Source organism: Geotrypetes seraphini, chromosome 7, assembly GCF_902459505.1.
Source record: "Geotrypetes seraphini chromosome 7, aGeoSer1.1, whole genome shotgun sequence".
NCBI lineage: Eukaryota > Metazoa > Chordata > Amphibia > Gymnophiona > Dermophiidae > Geotrypetes > Geotrypetes seraphini.
Genome location: NC_047090.1, coordinates 24,128,041 through 24,143,535, shown reverse-complemented (window position 1 = coordinate 24,143,535; position 15,495 = coordinate 24,128,041). Strand labels below are relative to the sequence as shown.

Sequence of the window (15,495 nt, the reverse complement as noted above, 5' to 3'; positions counted from 1 at the left end):
TAGCTGTTCACTTTAAAAGGCTGACACGATAAAACTAAATGGTCCGACTGACTTAAAAATCTGGCCATAGACGTTTGTCAATGCCATCTGTCAAACAGCTATAGAATTGCAATGCTAATCTTGCTCGGTCAGACCAGAAACTTTTAAATTGACTCTCGTACTTACATATTATTATTAAACATTATCTTAAATCACATTGATACTACTGACATTTGTGCAAGGCTGTGGAGTCGGTAGATAAATGTTCCGACTCAGACTCCTCAGTTTTTTGTACTTCAGACTCTGACTCCAGTACCCGGAATTTCCTCCGACTCCTCGACTCTTGACTCCACAGCACTGGTTAATTTTCAGATCGTTAAAATGGAAAGTCAAGTTGAGAGAAATGAGCATTTTCGACACCACCTTCTTTTTGCTTTTAATCAAGGTTCTAAGGCCGCAGAAGCTGCTCGCAACATTTGTGCTGTTTATATAGTGGGTGCTATAGCTGAAAGAATCGCTCGTGATTGGTATGCCAAGTTCAAAAATGGAGTCGGTAAATAAATGTTCCAACTCCTCAGTTTTTTGTACTTCTGACTCCGACTCCAAGTACCCGAAATTTCCTCCGACTCCGACTCCACAGCCCTGCATTTGTGTGTTACTGTCTAGTGATTTTTGTACATTAAAAAAGTCTGAGCTAAAACACAGTACAATATCATTATTCAAACAATAAAGCTGTCTGTCAGAATTTTACAGTCACTGTGAATGCTCAGTGTCCACCTCTCATTTTAATACATGCCTTCAGTCATTTTGTCAATTGGTCCATGTGGCAGGCTCATCTGCTGCATTTTCTTGAGTTTGGTGATTGTTTTGAGCTTTGGGTAGAGCTTGAGATAGGCCTCCAACATTAAGTCTATATCACTGTGACGTTATTAGCTGGTACCCTGAGATTTCCTCCCCCCCCCCCCCAAATAATGGTAGTTTTACAATGCAAACATTTTTGAACATGTAAATATCATTAGGCAGTCACACTAAAAAGTTTGCAACTTTTGTTGTGTTTAAAGAATCTCATTCCACTCAGAACGTAAATGTAGATCGTAGCAAAGCTGTAAAATTTTACATTGAAATTCCACGTGGTTGCTGAGAAAACAACAACAAAAAAACTCTAGGGAGTTACTCTGTTTGCCTTACCCTGTACACTTTCACTCAGCATAGGGTGATGTCGCTGAGTGAGTCCGCATGAGAAAGCTTTTCCAGCTTGGTCATTATGGGACCACCTCAGTCTATTTATTCAGCTACAATAGAATACAACTCCTCAAGGAGAGAGGAAGGAGGACAGGTATAAGAGGATTGCATCCTACTGTTCATGAAGAATATCTGCTAAAAGTAATAACTGTCTCCTTTGACAACAAGCAGGCTAATACATGTTCACAGCATAGGGATTCCCTAGCTTCAGGTTGCCTTCAACAAAAGGTAAATCAAAACCAATTGCTGCAACACGCAGACACCAAAATATTCTTTGTTGCCAATCATTCTCTCTCATATTTCTCCTTTTTATTTCTTTTTGGAAGGTAGCCTGAAACAGAAAAAAAAAAGAAAAGAAATAGGGCTGGGGTGGGGGGCAGAATTGTAGTCTAATCTCCAAGAAGATTCTGGAAGACTGACTGGCCAAACCTCCCAGTCATGTTGGGAGTCTGTTTCGAACAGTAGCATGTTGTGAACATATGAACAGATGTCCCTATGTTGCAACCTCGCACTACCTCCAGCTTTGAGCCCTAGTTCCTCAACAGATGCCTACACTGAACTGAGCGCAAAAAATAAGGAGGAAACCTGAAAATCTATCCATGATACTAATGTAAAAAAAAGTATCAAACAACAGCAACAGGACTAGCAAAAAAAATCTTTCAAAGTGTCACTAATACACAGTTGTATGGCTCTGTGTAAAGATGAAGACACAAAGAGGCCCAAAAGCTTTTAGTAATTATTAATATGAAGAAGCTTTTCTGCTCCTCTAAAATGCTTCAAAGAACTGTAGAGCTTATTAGTTACTACAGATGGGAAGACTGGACGGGCCATGTGGTTTTATCCGTCACCACTTTCTCTGTTTCTACATTTCTATGTTAATAGGACTTTGTGCTGCATTTTAAACATATTTCTGTGCTAAATGCACACTATAATTCTGTCATTAAGTAGTTACCTCACTCAAGATATGCATGATTTCACTGTCGTAGCAATCTAGCAGTTCATCGTAAGACTCCAGATGTTTTGCATACATCATTGCTGGTACACAGTTTTGCAAAGCACTGAACATGTACTGAAACAAAAAATGGAAGAATGAAAGGAAAAGTCTGAACAGCAGATGTACCAGTTAGAGAATGACACGGGGAAAAAATTTGTCCCCGTCACTGTCCCCATCCCCACTCCAATCCTCGTGACCACTGTACCCGCCCTGTCCCCACTATCCCCGCCCCGTCCCTGCAGCATCCATATAAGCTTAAGTTCCCATGCTTAAAAGCACTATATTAGCTGCCTCTATGGCTTTCCCAGCGGCAGCCAATCCACGAACCACAGTCCTGATACCAGGTACCAAATCCAGATCCTCTGCACAGCACTTGCCACCAAATCACCAAGTCAGCCTACCAAAATTTGTGTGTGCATCGTACCTTTAAAACCCTCCTCGTCCACCATGACTGTGTAGTCCTCTGAAGTTTCTGTTAAGCTGAAGAATTTGCATCTGCTTCGATGGCACAGAAAGAGGAGTTGATGAGCAAGTGGATGTACAGCCAGAGGCCGTTCTTCGACGCTCGTCACTTGGTGATCCAGGTGTGGCGCCATGGCCAGCCCTGGGCCGGCTCCACAGTCCGCCGAACCACGCTCACTGCCCTGCTTCTGGCTCCAGAGCGCCTAAACTAGTCGCTCATCAAGCCCAGCACAGAAGCCAAACCCTGAACCTCTCGGCTCTCTCTCTATCCCTGCCGGAGTCTTGAAGTCGTGTGCAGCTGCCGGAAAGTCCTCCTCTGATGCAACCGGAAACAGGAAGTTGCATCAGAGGACGACTTTCTGGCAGCCGCACGCGAATTCAAGGCTCCGGCAGCTTGTTAAGATTTAAATTAAAGTAAGCCAGGGAAGGAGAGAGGGAGGGAGGGAGATGTCTGAACCGCGATTCGGATGAAGGAGGCTGCTAGACCACACGTTAACTGCGGGGACAAGGTCATTCACCGCTCCACGGGGCGGAGAATGGCCTCCCCGTCCCTGCGGCGACAAATTTTTTTTGTCCCCGTTTCGGAGGGCTAGCTGCGGGTAACACTCACTGTCTCATTCTCTAGTACCAGTTATAAAGGTGTTTTTTGTGTTTCAACCAAAGTATTTTAGGCCTTGCACAATATAATGCATACAATTAACAGCTGCATCTCATATTTCTTTCATAGCTTCCACCACTGGAAAGCATATTAGCATAACTAAGACAACTGTTCTCCAAATTCTAAACTAAACTAATGTGTAACCCAAAATGTACTTTACTTACATGTAATCTTGCAGCATCCACAGCATGCTCATACACATCATCTAAATAAATGGGGAACACTGCTCGATGCCAGTACAAGAAGCTGCAGTCACACTGTCCTCGAACTCTAAAATGTAAAACAAATTGTTTCAAAAATCAGAAGTCTTTGGTCCATCCCAAATGCAGAGTGTGGGAGACCTGAGTTCAATTTCGAAAGGCTAGATGCACTAAAGCCTCCGATTGTCTAACGACTGTCGCTAAACCGGTTTAGCGACCGATCATATTTACCGACCCGATGCTCTACCCACGTGTGCAAAACACACAATATCTGGCCATTAAAAAAAAGCCATGCTAGCTCCCCAATGACGACAGCCCTCCCCAATGACCCCAAACCAGAATGGCAGCAGGAGGGATGCCCACTCCCTCATTCCACTGTGAAATCCCACCTGTGCCAGCCAAAATTGGCAGGAGGGATACCCACTCCCTCCTGCCACCAGATTCCCCCCCCAAGCCCCTCCCTCATACCTTAAAAATAGATGACAGCAGGAGGGATGCCCAGTCCCTCCTGCTTTCCAGGTCTGCCATTCCAAAATGGTGGGCCTTCCCCTTCCCAGTGAATCATGGGATGCACTGGGAGGGACCCAAGGACCTTAAGCATCTGACCCAATCAGGGCCTTGGGCACCTCCTTCTGTATCCCCTGTGGAGGGGACTTAGGCGAATGAGCCAATCAGGGACTTAGGCTCCTCTCCGTGCATCGTACCTTTAAAACCCTCCTCATCCACCATGACTGTGTAGTCCTCTGAAGTTTCTGTTAAGCTGAAGAATTTGCATCTGCTTCGATGGCGCAGAAAGAGGAGCTTGATGAGCGGATGGATGTACAGCCAGAGGCCGTTCTTCTCGACGCTCGTCACTTGGTGATCCAGGTATACCGCCATGTCCAGCCCTGGGCCGGCTCCACAGTCCGCCGAACCACGCTCACTGCCCTGTTTCTGCTCAGAGCGGCTAAACTAGTCGCTCATCAAGCCCAGCACAGAAGCCAAACCCTGAACCTCTCGGCTCTCTCTATCCCTGCCGGAGTCTTGAAGTCGCATCGCAGGATGCACCGGGAAGGGGAAAGCCCGTCATTTTGGAGTGGCAGGCCTGTAGAGTAGGAGGGACTAGAGTAGCAGGATGACTGCTGTCATCTATTTTTAAGGAGAGATCCGGGGAGGTTCAGGGGCAGGGGAATTTGGTGGCAGGAGGGAGTGGGCATCACTCCTGCTGATTTTTTTTATACTGGGGACCATTCGTCATTATCAGGGGGTGGGTGGTGTCGGCGGGGTGTGGGGGGGAGGAGAGAAGGGACAATTTTTATTTTTTTTTTTAATGGGGCAGATATTGTGCATATGTAACATATGTACAACATCTGTGCTATACAGAAAAAGAAGAAAAAAGCCTGAATAGCTGAGTGGCAGGAGCCTGCTTTGGGCTTCCCCAAACCGGCTCTGCGCATGTCCAAGTCACTCTCAGAGTGACTGGTCTGAATGGATTACAGCAAACCTCCATGCAAATCATTTGCACAGAAACTTGTTGGAACACCGATTGCTATTCCACACTTGGCCAAAAAATCACCAATAGCGACTTGCATGGTATTAGCAACTGTGTTTAATGCATCTAGCCCCGAGTCCTGCTCCTAGTCATTATGTCACAGTCACTGGGATAAATGAGGGATGGGTAAGGTGAGGGATCACCACACCATTGTTCAACAGACAAACCCAGGATTAAATTAAAGGCACATATATACTAGATTACAATAGAAGCACTGTGTGATCTCTGTCCAGGGACTTGTTGGTGCAGTGACAGCTAGATTTAGGTGTGTGTGTGTGGGGGGGTAAGATGAGAATGAATATTTATGAGGTGTAGCCTCACTAGTAACTACTTTCAATTCAGCTAAAACCCCATAAATCAGTGGTCTTCGCTAATTTTTTGGGTCCAAAAGAGGTGAAGGAGAGTAGACAAATATCTTCCTATTTGGGGCCATGTAATGTAATGTAATGTAATTTAATTTATTTCTTATATACCGCGACACCAATAACGCTTCTTGACATTCATTTCTACCAGAACACCTGGCCTTGGTCACACATGCAGAATACAGATAAACCCTATGCAAATACAGGACTACAAACAAAGTCCTAATATATAATATATACAAATGAAACCCTAAGATGCCAGACTCTGCATGCAGTACAACACCAGAGAAATAGAAACAAATGCTTTCTTCCTGAACAGTGCAAAATAGATAACAGATGTAAATACTCAAAACCGACATATTTCAATCACTAGATTGAAAATAAAATAATTTTTCCTACCTTTGTTGTCTGGTGATTTTATTTTTCTAATCATCTTTTCCCAGTCTCTAGCTGCACTTCTTTCTCTCTGTGCTCTGAACTCTGTTTTCAGGGCCTTCTTATGCATTTGCTGTATTTCTCTCTTTCACTTTCTTCAACTTTTCTCCTTCCCACAGTCTTGGCATCTCTCCCCATCCTTCCCTTCCCTCCTCCCTTTTGTGGCCTAGCATCTCTGTCCTTCCCTTCCCCCTCTCCCCTTAGTGTAGAAATCTCTTTCTTCTCCTTCTCTCTCTTTCCTTCCCTCCCACCTCCAGTAGTCTGACATCTTTCTCCTGCCCCTTCCTGCGATCTGGTATCTTTCTACTTCCCCTTCAAGTTTCAAGTTCTTATTTGTATTTGATGAATCGCTTATTCGAGTTACTAAGCGATTTACAACTTCATAAAACAAGTTTATATAAGTAAGCAAAATAACTTAAAACTAACAGTTTTGAGACATACACGAAACGTGAAGGATAGAGGGGTAAAGTTACATCTTCATAGCTTAAGAAAATAGACAAAAAACAAGGAAAAAACAATGGGATGGGTAAATAAAACTGAACCATAATATCTTCATCGAGAAGAAAGAAAGTTAAAGATTGAACACTTTAAAGAGGTGACTTTTTAGAAGGTTTTTGAATTGGCTAAAGTCTTTTTGTTCTCTAATATGCTGGGGAAGAGCGTTCCACAATTGGGGGGCCATTACTGAGAACATATCATGTCTTCTAGTGCCTATGAATTTCAATGATGGGACCATTAGGAGTTTTGGGGCCGTCGATCGAAGAGACCGGGAAGTATTGTGGGGGATGAGCATTCTATTAATAAATTGTGGTTCTTTAAAGATTAAAGTTTTAAATACAAGAAGTAATATTTTAAAAGTAATGCGGTAACTAATTGGGAGCCAATGGGAGTTAATCAGTAGGGGGGTGACATGATCATATTTTTTACCATTGGGTATAAGTTTAGCAGCTGTGTTTTGAATTATTTGAAGGCATCTTTTTTCCTTTTGTGTAATGTTAATTAATAGAGAGTTGCAATAGTCGAGTTTGGCAATGACCAAAGAGTGAATTAATATATTAATTGATTTCGGCTCCAGCCAAAGTGAAGAGGAAATAGGATCTTAAATTAGATATTGAAGCACCTTTTTAATTTTTTTTATTTGCAGTGGTCCATTGTGATCAGCAGTCCGCTCCCATGGCAGCCCTGAGGTCAAAGACCAGTGCCCTAACTGAGACCAGCCCTACCTGTGTACATTCCGGTTCAGCAGGAACTTGTCTAACTTTGTCTTGAATCCCTGGAGAGTGTTTAATTCTATAACAGCCTCCAGAAGAGGGTTCCAGTTTTCTACCACTCTCTGGGTGAAGAAGAACTTCCTTACGTTTGTACGGAATCTATCCTCTTTAAACTTCAGAGTGTGCCCTCTCGTTCTCCCTACCTTGGAGAGGGTGAACAATCTGTCTTTATCTACTAAGTCTATTCCCTTCAGTATCTTGAATGTTTCAATCATGTCCCCCTCAGTCTCCTCTTTTCAAGGGAGAAGAGGCCCAGTTTCTCTAATTTCTCGCTCTATGGCAACTCATCCAGTCCCTTAACCATTTTAGTTGCTCTTCTCTGGACCCTTTCTAGTAGTATCGTGTCCTTCTTCATGTACAGCAACCAGTGCTGGATGCAGTATTCCAGGTGAGGGTGTACCATGGCCCAGTACAGCGGCACGATAACCTTCTCCTATCTGTTTGTGATCCTCTTCTTAATCATTCCTAGCATCCTATTCACTCTTTCGCCACCGCCGCGCGGACAGTTTCATCGATCTGTCGCCCCAGCACTCCCAAGTCTCTATCCTGGGGGTTCTCTCCAAGTAACGCCCCGGACATCCTGTATTCGTGTATAAGATTTTTGTTACCGACATGTATCACTTTACACTTATCGACGTTGAACCTCATTTGCCATGTCATGGCCCATTTCTCAAGCGTGTTTATGTCACGTTGCAGATCTTCGCAATCCTCCTGCGTCTTCACTACTCTGAATAATTTAGTATCGTCTGTAAATTTAATCACCTCACTTGTCGTACCAATGTCCAGATCGTTTATAAATATGTTGAAGAGCACGGGTCCAAGCACCATAACCTGCAGCACTCCACTGGTGACGCTTTTCCAATCCGAGTATTGTCCATTTACCCCCACTCTCTGTTTCCTATCCACCAGCCAGTTTTTAATCCACGTGAGTATTTCACCCCCGATTCCATGGCTCGCAATTTTTCAAAGTAGTTGTTCAAGCAGAACCTTGTTGAACACCTTCTGAAAATCCAGATATACAATGCCAACCAGGTGACCCTTGTCTATCTGCCTGTTTACTCTCTCGAAGAAGTGCAGCAAGTTCATCAACCAAGATCTTCCTTTGCTGAAGCCGTGCTGGCTGGTCCTCATCAGATCGTGTCCGTCAAGGTGCTCAATGATGCGGTCCTTTATCAGCGCCTCTACCATCTTTCCTGATACCAAGGTCAGACTCACCGGTCAGTAGTTTCCCGGATCACCCCTCGAACCTTTCTTGAAGATCGGTGTAACATTCGCAACCTTCCAGTCTTCTGTAATCCTTCCCGATTTGATCGACAGATTGGCTATTAGTTGAAGCAGTTCAGCTATAGCCCCTTTCAATTCCTTGATTACCCTCGGATGGATGCCATCCGGTCCCAGGGATTTATAATTTTGTAAGTACAGGATTGTGTGAGAACAACTTAAAAGACAAACGCTTAAAGTAAGTACGCTATACATAGAGAGGTAGATACTTTATTTACTCTCTTTGTTAATTATTCTTTTTTATGCTTTTTTCTCAGCCCGTATATCGACTAAAACCCTGACGAAGCCGCATGTTACGGCGAAACGGGCTCCCGTCGGATATTTACTATGGGAACTAAGCTTTCTATCTTGTTATAAAACTACACAAGATAAGTGCCTTTTTGGCTGTCTTTACTTGAATTTGCGTATTTTGCACCATTCTGCTGCTATTCTGTGCTTTATGTACTTGCACAATCTTATTGAGCCTATTTTGCACATAAGATAATAATTGCTTTGCTGATTTGCACATTCCAAGTTACTGTAAATCAGACATTAAAATCTTTGCAAGTTTTGCACAGTTATATTAATTGCATTTTTTGCACAAACAGAATCTATGCTTATTTGCACTTTTTATAACAAAATATATATGAGTTGCTAATTTAGCACTAAGTTAAAAGAAAAGAAAATAATGAAATATATAAAAAAATAAGTTAGAGTAGTGGATAAAAATTGTTTACATTAGTTATTTTGTCCATCATGAAGGTTTTATAGATCGATGAAAGACACTCACGCCACTATTCCATATGTGAGCTATAACAATATAACTCGCAGGAGTGGCATATCTGAGATCATTTTCCTTCATGTTTAAAAAGGTTTAAAAAAATTTAAAAAATTATAACCATACTAAATAAAGTTTTGGGCAGCTTTGATTAACCTTTTTTGTGGATCTATTTATAATTTTTAAGCCTATCAATCTGTTTGCATATCTCTTCTAGACTGACCGTCAACCCTGTCAGTTTTCTGTCTTCATTTCCCGCGTATAGCCCGTCGGCTTCCGGTATGTTGTGTATATCCTCTTCGGTAAACACAGATGCAAAAAATGTGTTCAGTTTGTCGGTGATGGCTTTGTCCTCCTTTAGCACTTCCTATGTTCCATGGTCATCCAACAGCCCTACCGCTTCCTTCGCGGGTTGTTTCCCCTTAATATATCGAAAGTTTTTCGCCTCCTTAGCTATTTTTTCCTCGTAGTCTCTTTTGACCCCTCTTACCACCTTATGGCACCTGCTTTGATGCTGTTTGTGCTTTTGCTGACAGCAAGTTCCTTGGATTGACCATTTTCTTGGTGAATTCTCACTTCCCATTTATATGTCCCATATCCCGATGCAATTTTTGCAGGAAAAAAACTGTCACATTTAGAAAGAAAATCTGTCTAGAATTTTTCTGGTCTCAAGTTTTAGATTCTCTCTCCAGCTCTCCTAGGGAACACACGATTGATGATAGCTGGCATAATTGGAGATCTGTTACAGAATGAGCCTATCAATCCTTGGTGCCAGTTATCACCAAAACAATCTCCTATGCTCGGAATGCACCATGGTTCCTACCCATTCATAGAGCCCTAAAACAAAACTATAGGAAGTTAGGAAAGAAATGGAAAAAATGTCATTCAGATATAGATAAATTAAATTGGAGATCTGCAATTAGAAATTATAATTTTGAACTTAGGAAAGCGAGAAAAACCTATTATGGATGTAAAATAGCTAAGTCCAATAATCAGAGTAGTACTCTTTTTAAACTCTGGCGTTCTCTGACTAACTCTCACTCATAGTTTGAGCAATCATCATCAACTTCTGCCAACGTTCTAGCCTGCTCTTTTCAAGATAAAATCTCTCTTATTAGGCAATCTTTTCCTGCAGGAAATATTGGATATTTCTTCTCTAATTCCAAAAATCCCACATTGGAGATACCAGCTGATCGCTATTGGTGCTTTTTTGATTCAGTTTCTGAATACCAAGTCTTCAAATTGTGTGAAAAATTGAAAGTGTAAATGTTCACTGGATCCATTTCCATCATATCTTTTTCTTAATATTCCTTCTCAGGCTATAACATGGTGGGGACCATCTTACTAAATTACTCATTGGAAAATGTATACTTTTCGCAATCTATGGAACAAATAACACTCCTTCCTCCTCTGAAAAAAAATCAGATCTAGATCCTACTATCCCTTCTCATTATCGACCAATTGCCAATATACCTTTGTTGACAACATTCCTAGAATCAATTGTAGCTGGTCAACTTACCAATTACCTGGAGATATTCTCACTACTTCAACCTTTTCAACATGGATTTCATTCTAATTTTAGTACTGAAACCTTATTGATTTCTCTTCTTTTTAAAATCCATCATTTACAACTACAAAATAAAATGTTCAATTTTGCTTCAGTTTGATTTGTCTGCGGTGTTTGATGTAGTGCATCACGATATTCTGCTCCAATTACTTTCAGATATCGGACTTAATCAGGTTGTTCTTGACTGGTTTTCTAAATTTTTACTTTCTCGTTCTTATTCAGTGAATATTGAACGTAATATTTCTAATTCCTGGCAGCCTCCTTGTGGGGTTTCCCAGGGCTCTCCGCTTTCCCTAGTCTTGTTCAATTTTTATATGACTATTTTGAACACATAAGTTGTTAGCTTGGGAAACACTTTTTACCTATGCGGATGATATCTTTATATTGATTGAGATTGATTCAAATATTACAATTTTGTTTTTAAAATATATCACTGTATTTCCAAACTTTAAGCTTGGGCTATGTCTGTCCAGATGAAGTTAAATGCAGCCAAAAGTAAACTTTTGTGGTTAGGCTCAAAATTTGACTATCTTCCTTCCATTGTATGTTTGGATTCTGGGACCTCCCTGCAAATTGAGTTTGCCTTGAAGATTTTGGGAATACTTTTCGACTCTTCCCTTACCTTTAAGGATCAAATAAACTCTCTGGTTAAGAAATGTTTTTTCAGTTTACGAATGCTGAGGAAGGTTAGATCTCTTTTCCATCAACGTCATTTTTCTGTCTTGGTCCAATCAATTATACTATCTCGGCTAGATTACTGTAATGCTATTTATCTTAGCATCACAAAGATCTGAGTCCTCCAAAAGCTTCAATTGATTCAGAATACCACTATGAAATTGATTTATGGAAAGAGAAAATTCGACCATGTGACTCCTTTGCTTTTGAGCCTCCATTGGCTCCCGGTTCATCTCAGAATCCAGTTTAAATGTATATGCATAATTTTCAAAATTTTATATGGTATTTTTATTCCTCTTGTTCCTCTTCTATGGAACGTTTACAGATTTTCTTATGCAAGAGGCACTCAACAATCAAAACTTTCCCTCCCTTCTAGGAAAGGAATTAAAAGAGTCAAGAATTTCATCCTCTCTTTGGATTTTAAATTTTCCCAATTATGGAATGAGCTTCTTTTAATTTTGAGATGTCCCAGTCCTTTCCAATCCTTCCATAAATCTTTAAAAACTTTTCTATTTGCTAAACATTTTGAAAATTAATCTCCTTGCAATTTTAGCATATCTTTATTAATTATTGTTAACCATGTCAAGCTTCTTCTGGTTGATGGCCCGGTATATAAAGCTAAGTTTTAGTTTAGTTTAATACAGATACAGAACCTTGATGTTGGCCCTTGTCACCATAAGGTTTAGAATGGATTCTCTAAACCAATTTTTACGAGTGCAAATGCTACAGGTGCCACATCCTTGTTTTAAGAACTTGTGTGCTTAAACAAGAAATTCTGCTTGAATATTTTGCATTCTAGCAGTAAGTGCTGCAGATCCAATAAGTGTTTCTCATACCTCCTTATTTGTTAACTTAAGCCACTGCAGTAAGTTCTTGGGAAAATAAAGGTCATCAGTGCTCTTCTGAGGCCTCTAGCAGTAACTGAACTATGGAAAGCTCCAGAGTTTTGAAGAATCAGGATACCATGGACTGAGACTAAGCTCCTTGTGCCACTTGATCGTGATAGAGAGCACCCCAGTGAACAGGCTGGTACCTGATGTTATGTCAAAATGGGAGCTTCAAGAACATAATGCAGAACCAAAACCAGCACCTTATGCAGCAGCATTCTAAGAACTCCAAGTGTACACTACACTTGTACCTCTAAGGTAGATTACAAGTGCTCAGTTACAGTATAGTATCATATAAATAACAGAAATGTCAATTGGACAGGTATTTTTACAAGTGATCAAGTTTTCAGAGCTTGTCTAAAAAATTGCTATGTGAAATCAGACTTTAGAAGAGGACTAGCCAAATGGTTAATGCAGTGACCTGAGAACCAGGGACCTGGAGAAACCAAGAAATCATCTAAGCCCAAAGCCACAAGCACCTGTATCTAGCACTATGACTGAGACTCCATGTGGCAAAGAAGCAACTGAATGTAGAATTAAACTGGCATACTCCCTAAACTTGAAGGAAAACAGTAACTTGATGATTATTCTCTCACCTAAGAAATGTGGACTTCAACAGAAAGCAGACCACACAGCCAACAGACTGAAAGAAGTTTAGTATACAAGCTGCCATCTTTTTGGTGTCTTAAAAGGAATACTGGCTCAAAACATCCAGATGTCCCAAAATAGATGCACTCAGAATCCTTCTTGGTGAATAAAAGGTGCATCCAATAAAAAAAAAATTTTTTTGGAGAACGCTTTGGTAGCAATTGCTCAAGCCTAAAGGGAATATGCTGGTCAACAGACGAATGTAGCAGCTCAAAAACAAGTAGAAAAGAGTAACAAAGTTGTTAAAAATTATCCCCACTGCTATTACTAATCAAGGTTTAAATCTGAAGTAATAGGCATATATTCCAGTTCTCCAGACAATTCAGGAAGCAGTTTCACTGCTCTTCAATCTGAAAGAATCTGTAGCACAGCTGCCAGAAAGACAGGGAACACAGTGAAGCTCCAGGGCAACCTTGTATAACTTCAGAGACAGAAATTATTTGATTGCATGCTCTACTATTGTTCCATGGCTGACATGACTGCAAATGAGAAATGATTAATAACCATAACGACCCAGCTTGCATTTTCCACCCTTCATGCAAGCTATTCTAATTTTATTAGAACTATGCTAAAGGCTTTGGCCTGCCTCATAATTATAAGGCTTGGGCTCCTTCAAGATATTCACTAAGGATCCAATATCTTCCTTGAAGAGCATTTTGCTTTTGAAAGGAAATCTTCTAAGCTGAATGTTGGGAGAGGAAGTTGCAGTCCTCTTTCCTAAGGTATAGAAAGGGAAAGGCTGAAGCTATTAGGAGACTGCCTCCTGCAGAAAATGCAAAAAAAAAAAATCAAAGGTAATACGGTGTATCCCCACTGATTCCTTATTCAAGAGTGCTGAGCTTGGACACTACTAGATCCAGGATACACAAGCATTAGAACCTTAGCATTGCATTCTGTTGCTTAAGAGCTACGAGTCACATAAAAGTCTACCACCAGAAGGGATTTCAGCTAGGAATACAAAACATTGCACACTGTTATGATGTAAGATCAAAAATGTGAGACAGGAAGTAAGCAAACCTATGACTTTCTCTGCACTTATGGGTTTGGATTTGTGATTTAACTACTTGTCTTTTCAAAATCGTTGTCAAGGCAAGTTACTATCAAGTAGGTCTTACAATCTAAATTGTACCTGAGCCAATGGAAGGTGAAGTGACTTGTCCAAAATCACATGGAGCATCAGCAGGAGATGTGGGATTTGAACCCTAGCTTCCCTGGTTTTCAATCCACTACTTTAATCACTAGGATACCCCTCCATTCCACTTTTCAGGGCTTCCAGCTGTGTACATCTGGATTACATAACAGATTGGGTGCCACTTACCTTTCTCTAAGTTCACTGATTAAGTCCATTTTTTTCATAACTAGTTGAAGTGGAAGTAGCTCTTCATCTTTAAATGTTTTCTGTTAAATACAAACAGATTATGTTAAATGAAAATGCACAAAGGTTATATATTTAAGGCATTAGGTTTTTATCTTTCATTTTCCTAAAAGCATTGCAAAAATAAATCATGGCATAACCTTAAAGAAAATAAAGCATTAATTTGATGTTTCTCCATTCTGAATGACACAAATATATGTAAAGCTATTGCCCCCACATTACCACCAAAGCTGCATCTTTTACCTCATCGTGGGGACATCCCTGTGGCAGAAGAATGCGTGCGCCCAACTCCCTCCCTCTCAGGACAATAAAAGTAAAATCTACTATTTTGGATGTACTGTTCTTCTGCTACTTATGCACGGATACACTGACCACTTCTGAAGGTAATTTTACAAAGTTTTTCCCCATGTATAAAGAAATGGCTGTGATAACATTTGCAAGTGGGTATACAGAGATATAAAAGCGCAATGCAAGATTTTGCCTACATTTATGTGATCTCTATGTAAACATTCCTGGGGGTTTTGTTGCAATGTACATGTGTGTTTTACAAAATACTCAAATGCATAGAATATACAGACATGTTAATACCTTCATTGGAACAGGTGTAGGTTTATACAAGGGGATTTACACACTGCTAGAAGTCATTTATTTGAGGGTTGAATGAAAAGTAACACTTCTACCTTAATATTTCAACAGCTTCGACACAGCAAACGTTCATTTGGCCTTTGAAATCTCTTCTTTCACCTCAACTGGCAACAAGTATCTATGTGAATATGTTTTGCTATTGTTTGTAAAAATGAAAGCATGCAATGAATACTCGTGATTTAAGCAATGTGTCAGGATAGAATTCTGACTGTTGAAGGAGTCCCTGTAATTGAAATTCACCACAACATGCAGGTTATTTATGGTGATGACCGTTGATGTGAGATTGATTTAAGACAGTGGATCACGAAAGGCAAATGTGTGATCAAAAATGAAGTAGACAACCCATGACAGCATCCGATGAGTCTCACCTGAGAAAGGTTGATAAACTTGTATAGAAAAATGAGGATCACTCAAAGGAAGTTTCAAGTTTCAAGTTTATTCATATTATTTGATTGAACGCTTTACCAAATTACAAAGCGTGGTACAAAAGGTAAAAATATGATTTTAGAGAAATCACATATACATA

The 15,495-nt window shown here is 40.5% G+C and overlaps 1 protein-coding gene across 1 annotated transcript in view; it reads right to left on the bottom strand.

Moving 5' to 3' along the window:
* Positions 1-15,495, bottom strand: part of WASHC4 (WASH complex subunit 4) — a 220,004-nt gene that overhangs the window by 107,307 nt on the left and 97,202 nt on the right. The window contains 3 exon segments of the mRNA XM_033950810.1: positions 2,174-2,290; positions 3,500-3,605; positions 14,268-14,347. Of these exon segments, the coding sequence (XP_033806701.1) occupies positions 2,174-2,290; positions 3,500-3,605; positions 14,268-14,347 (303 nt within the window).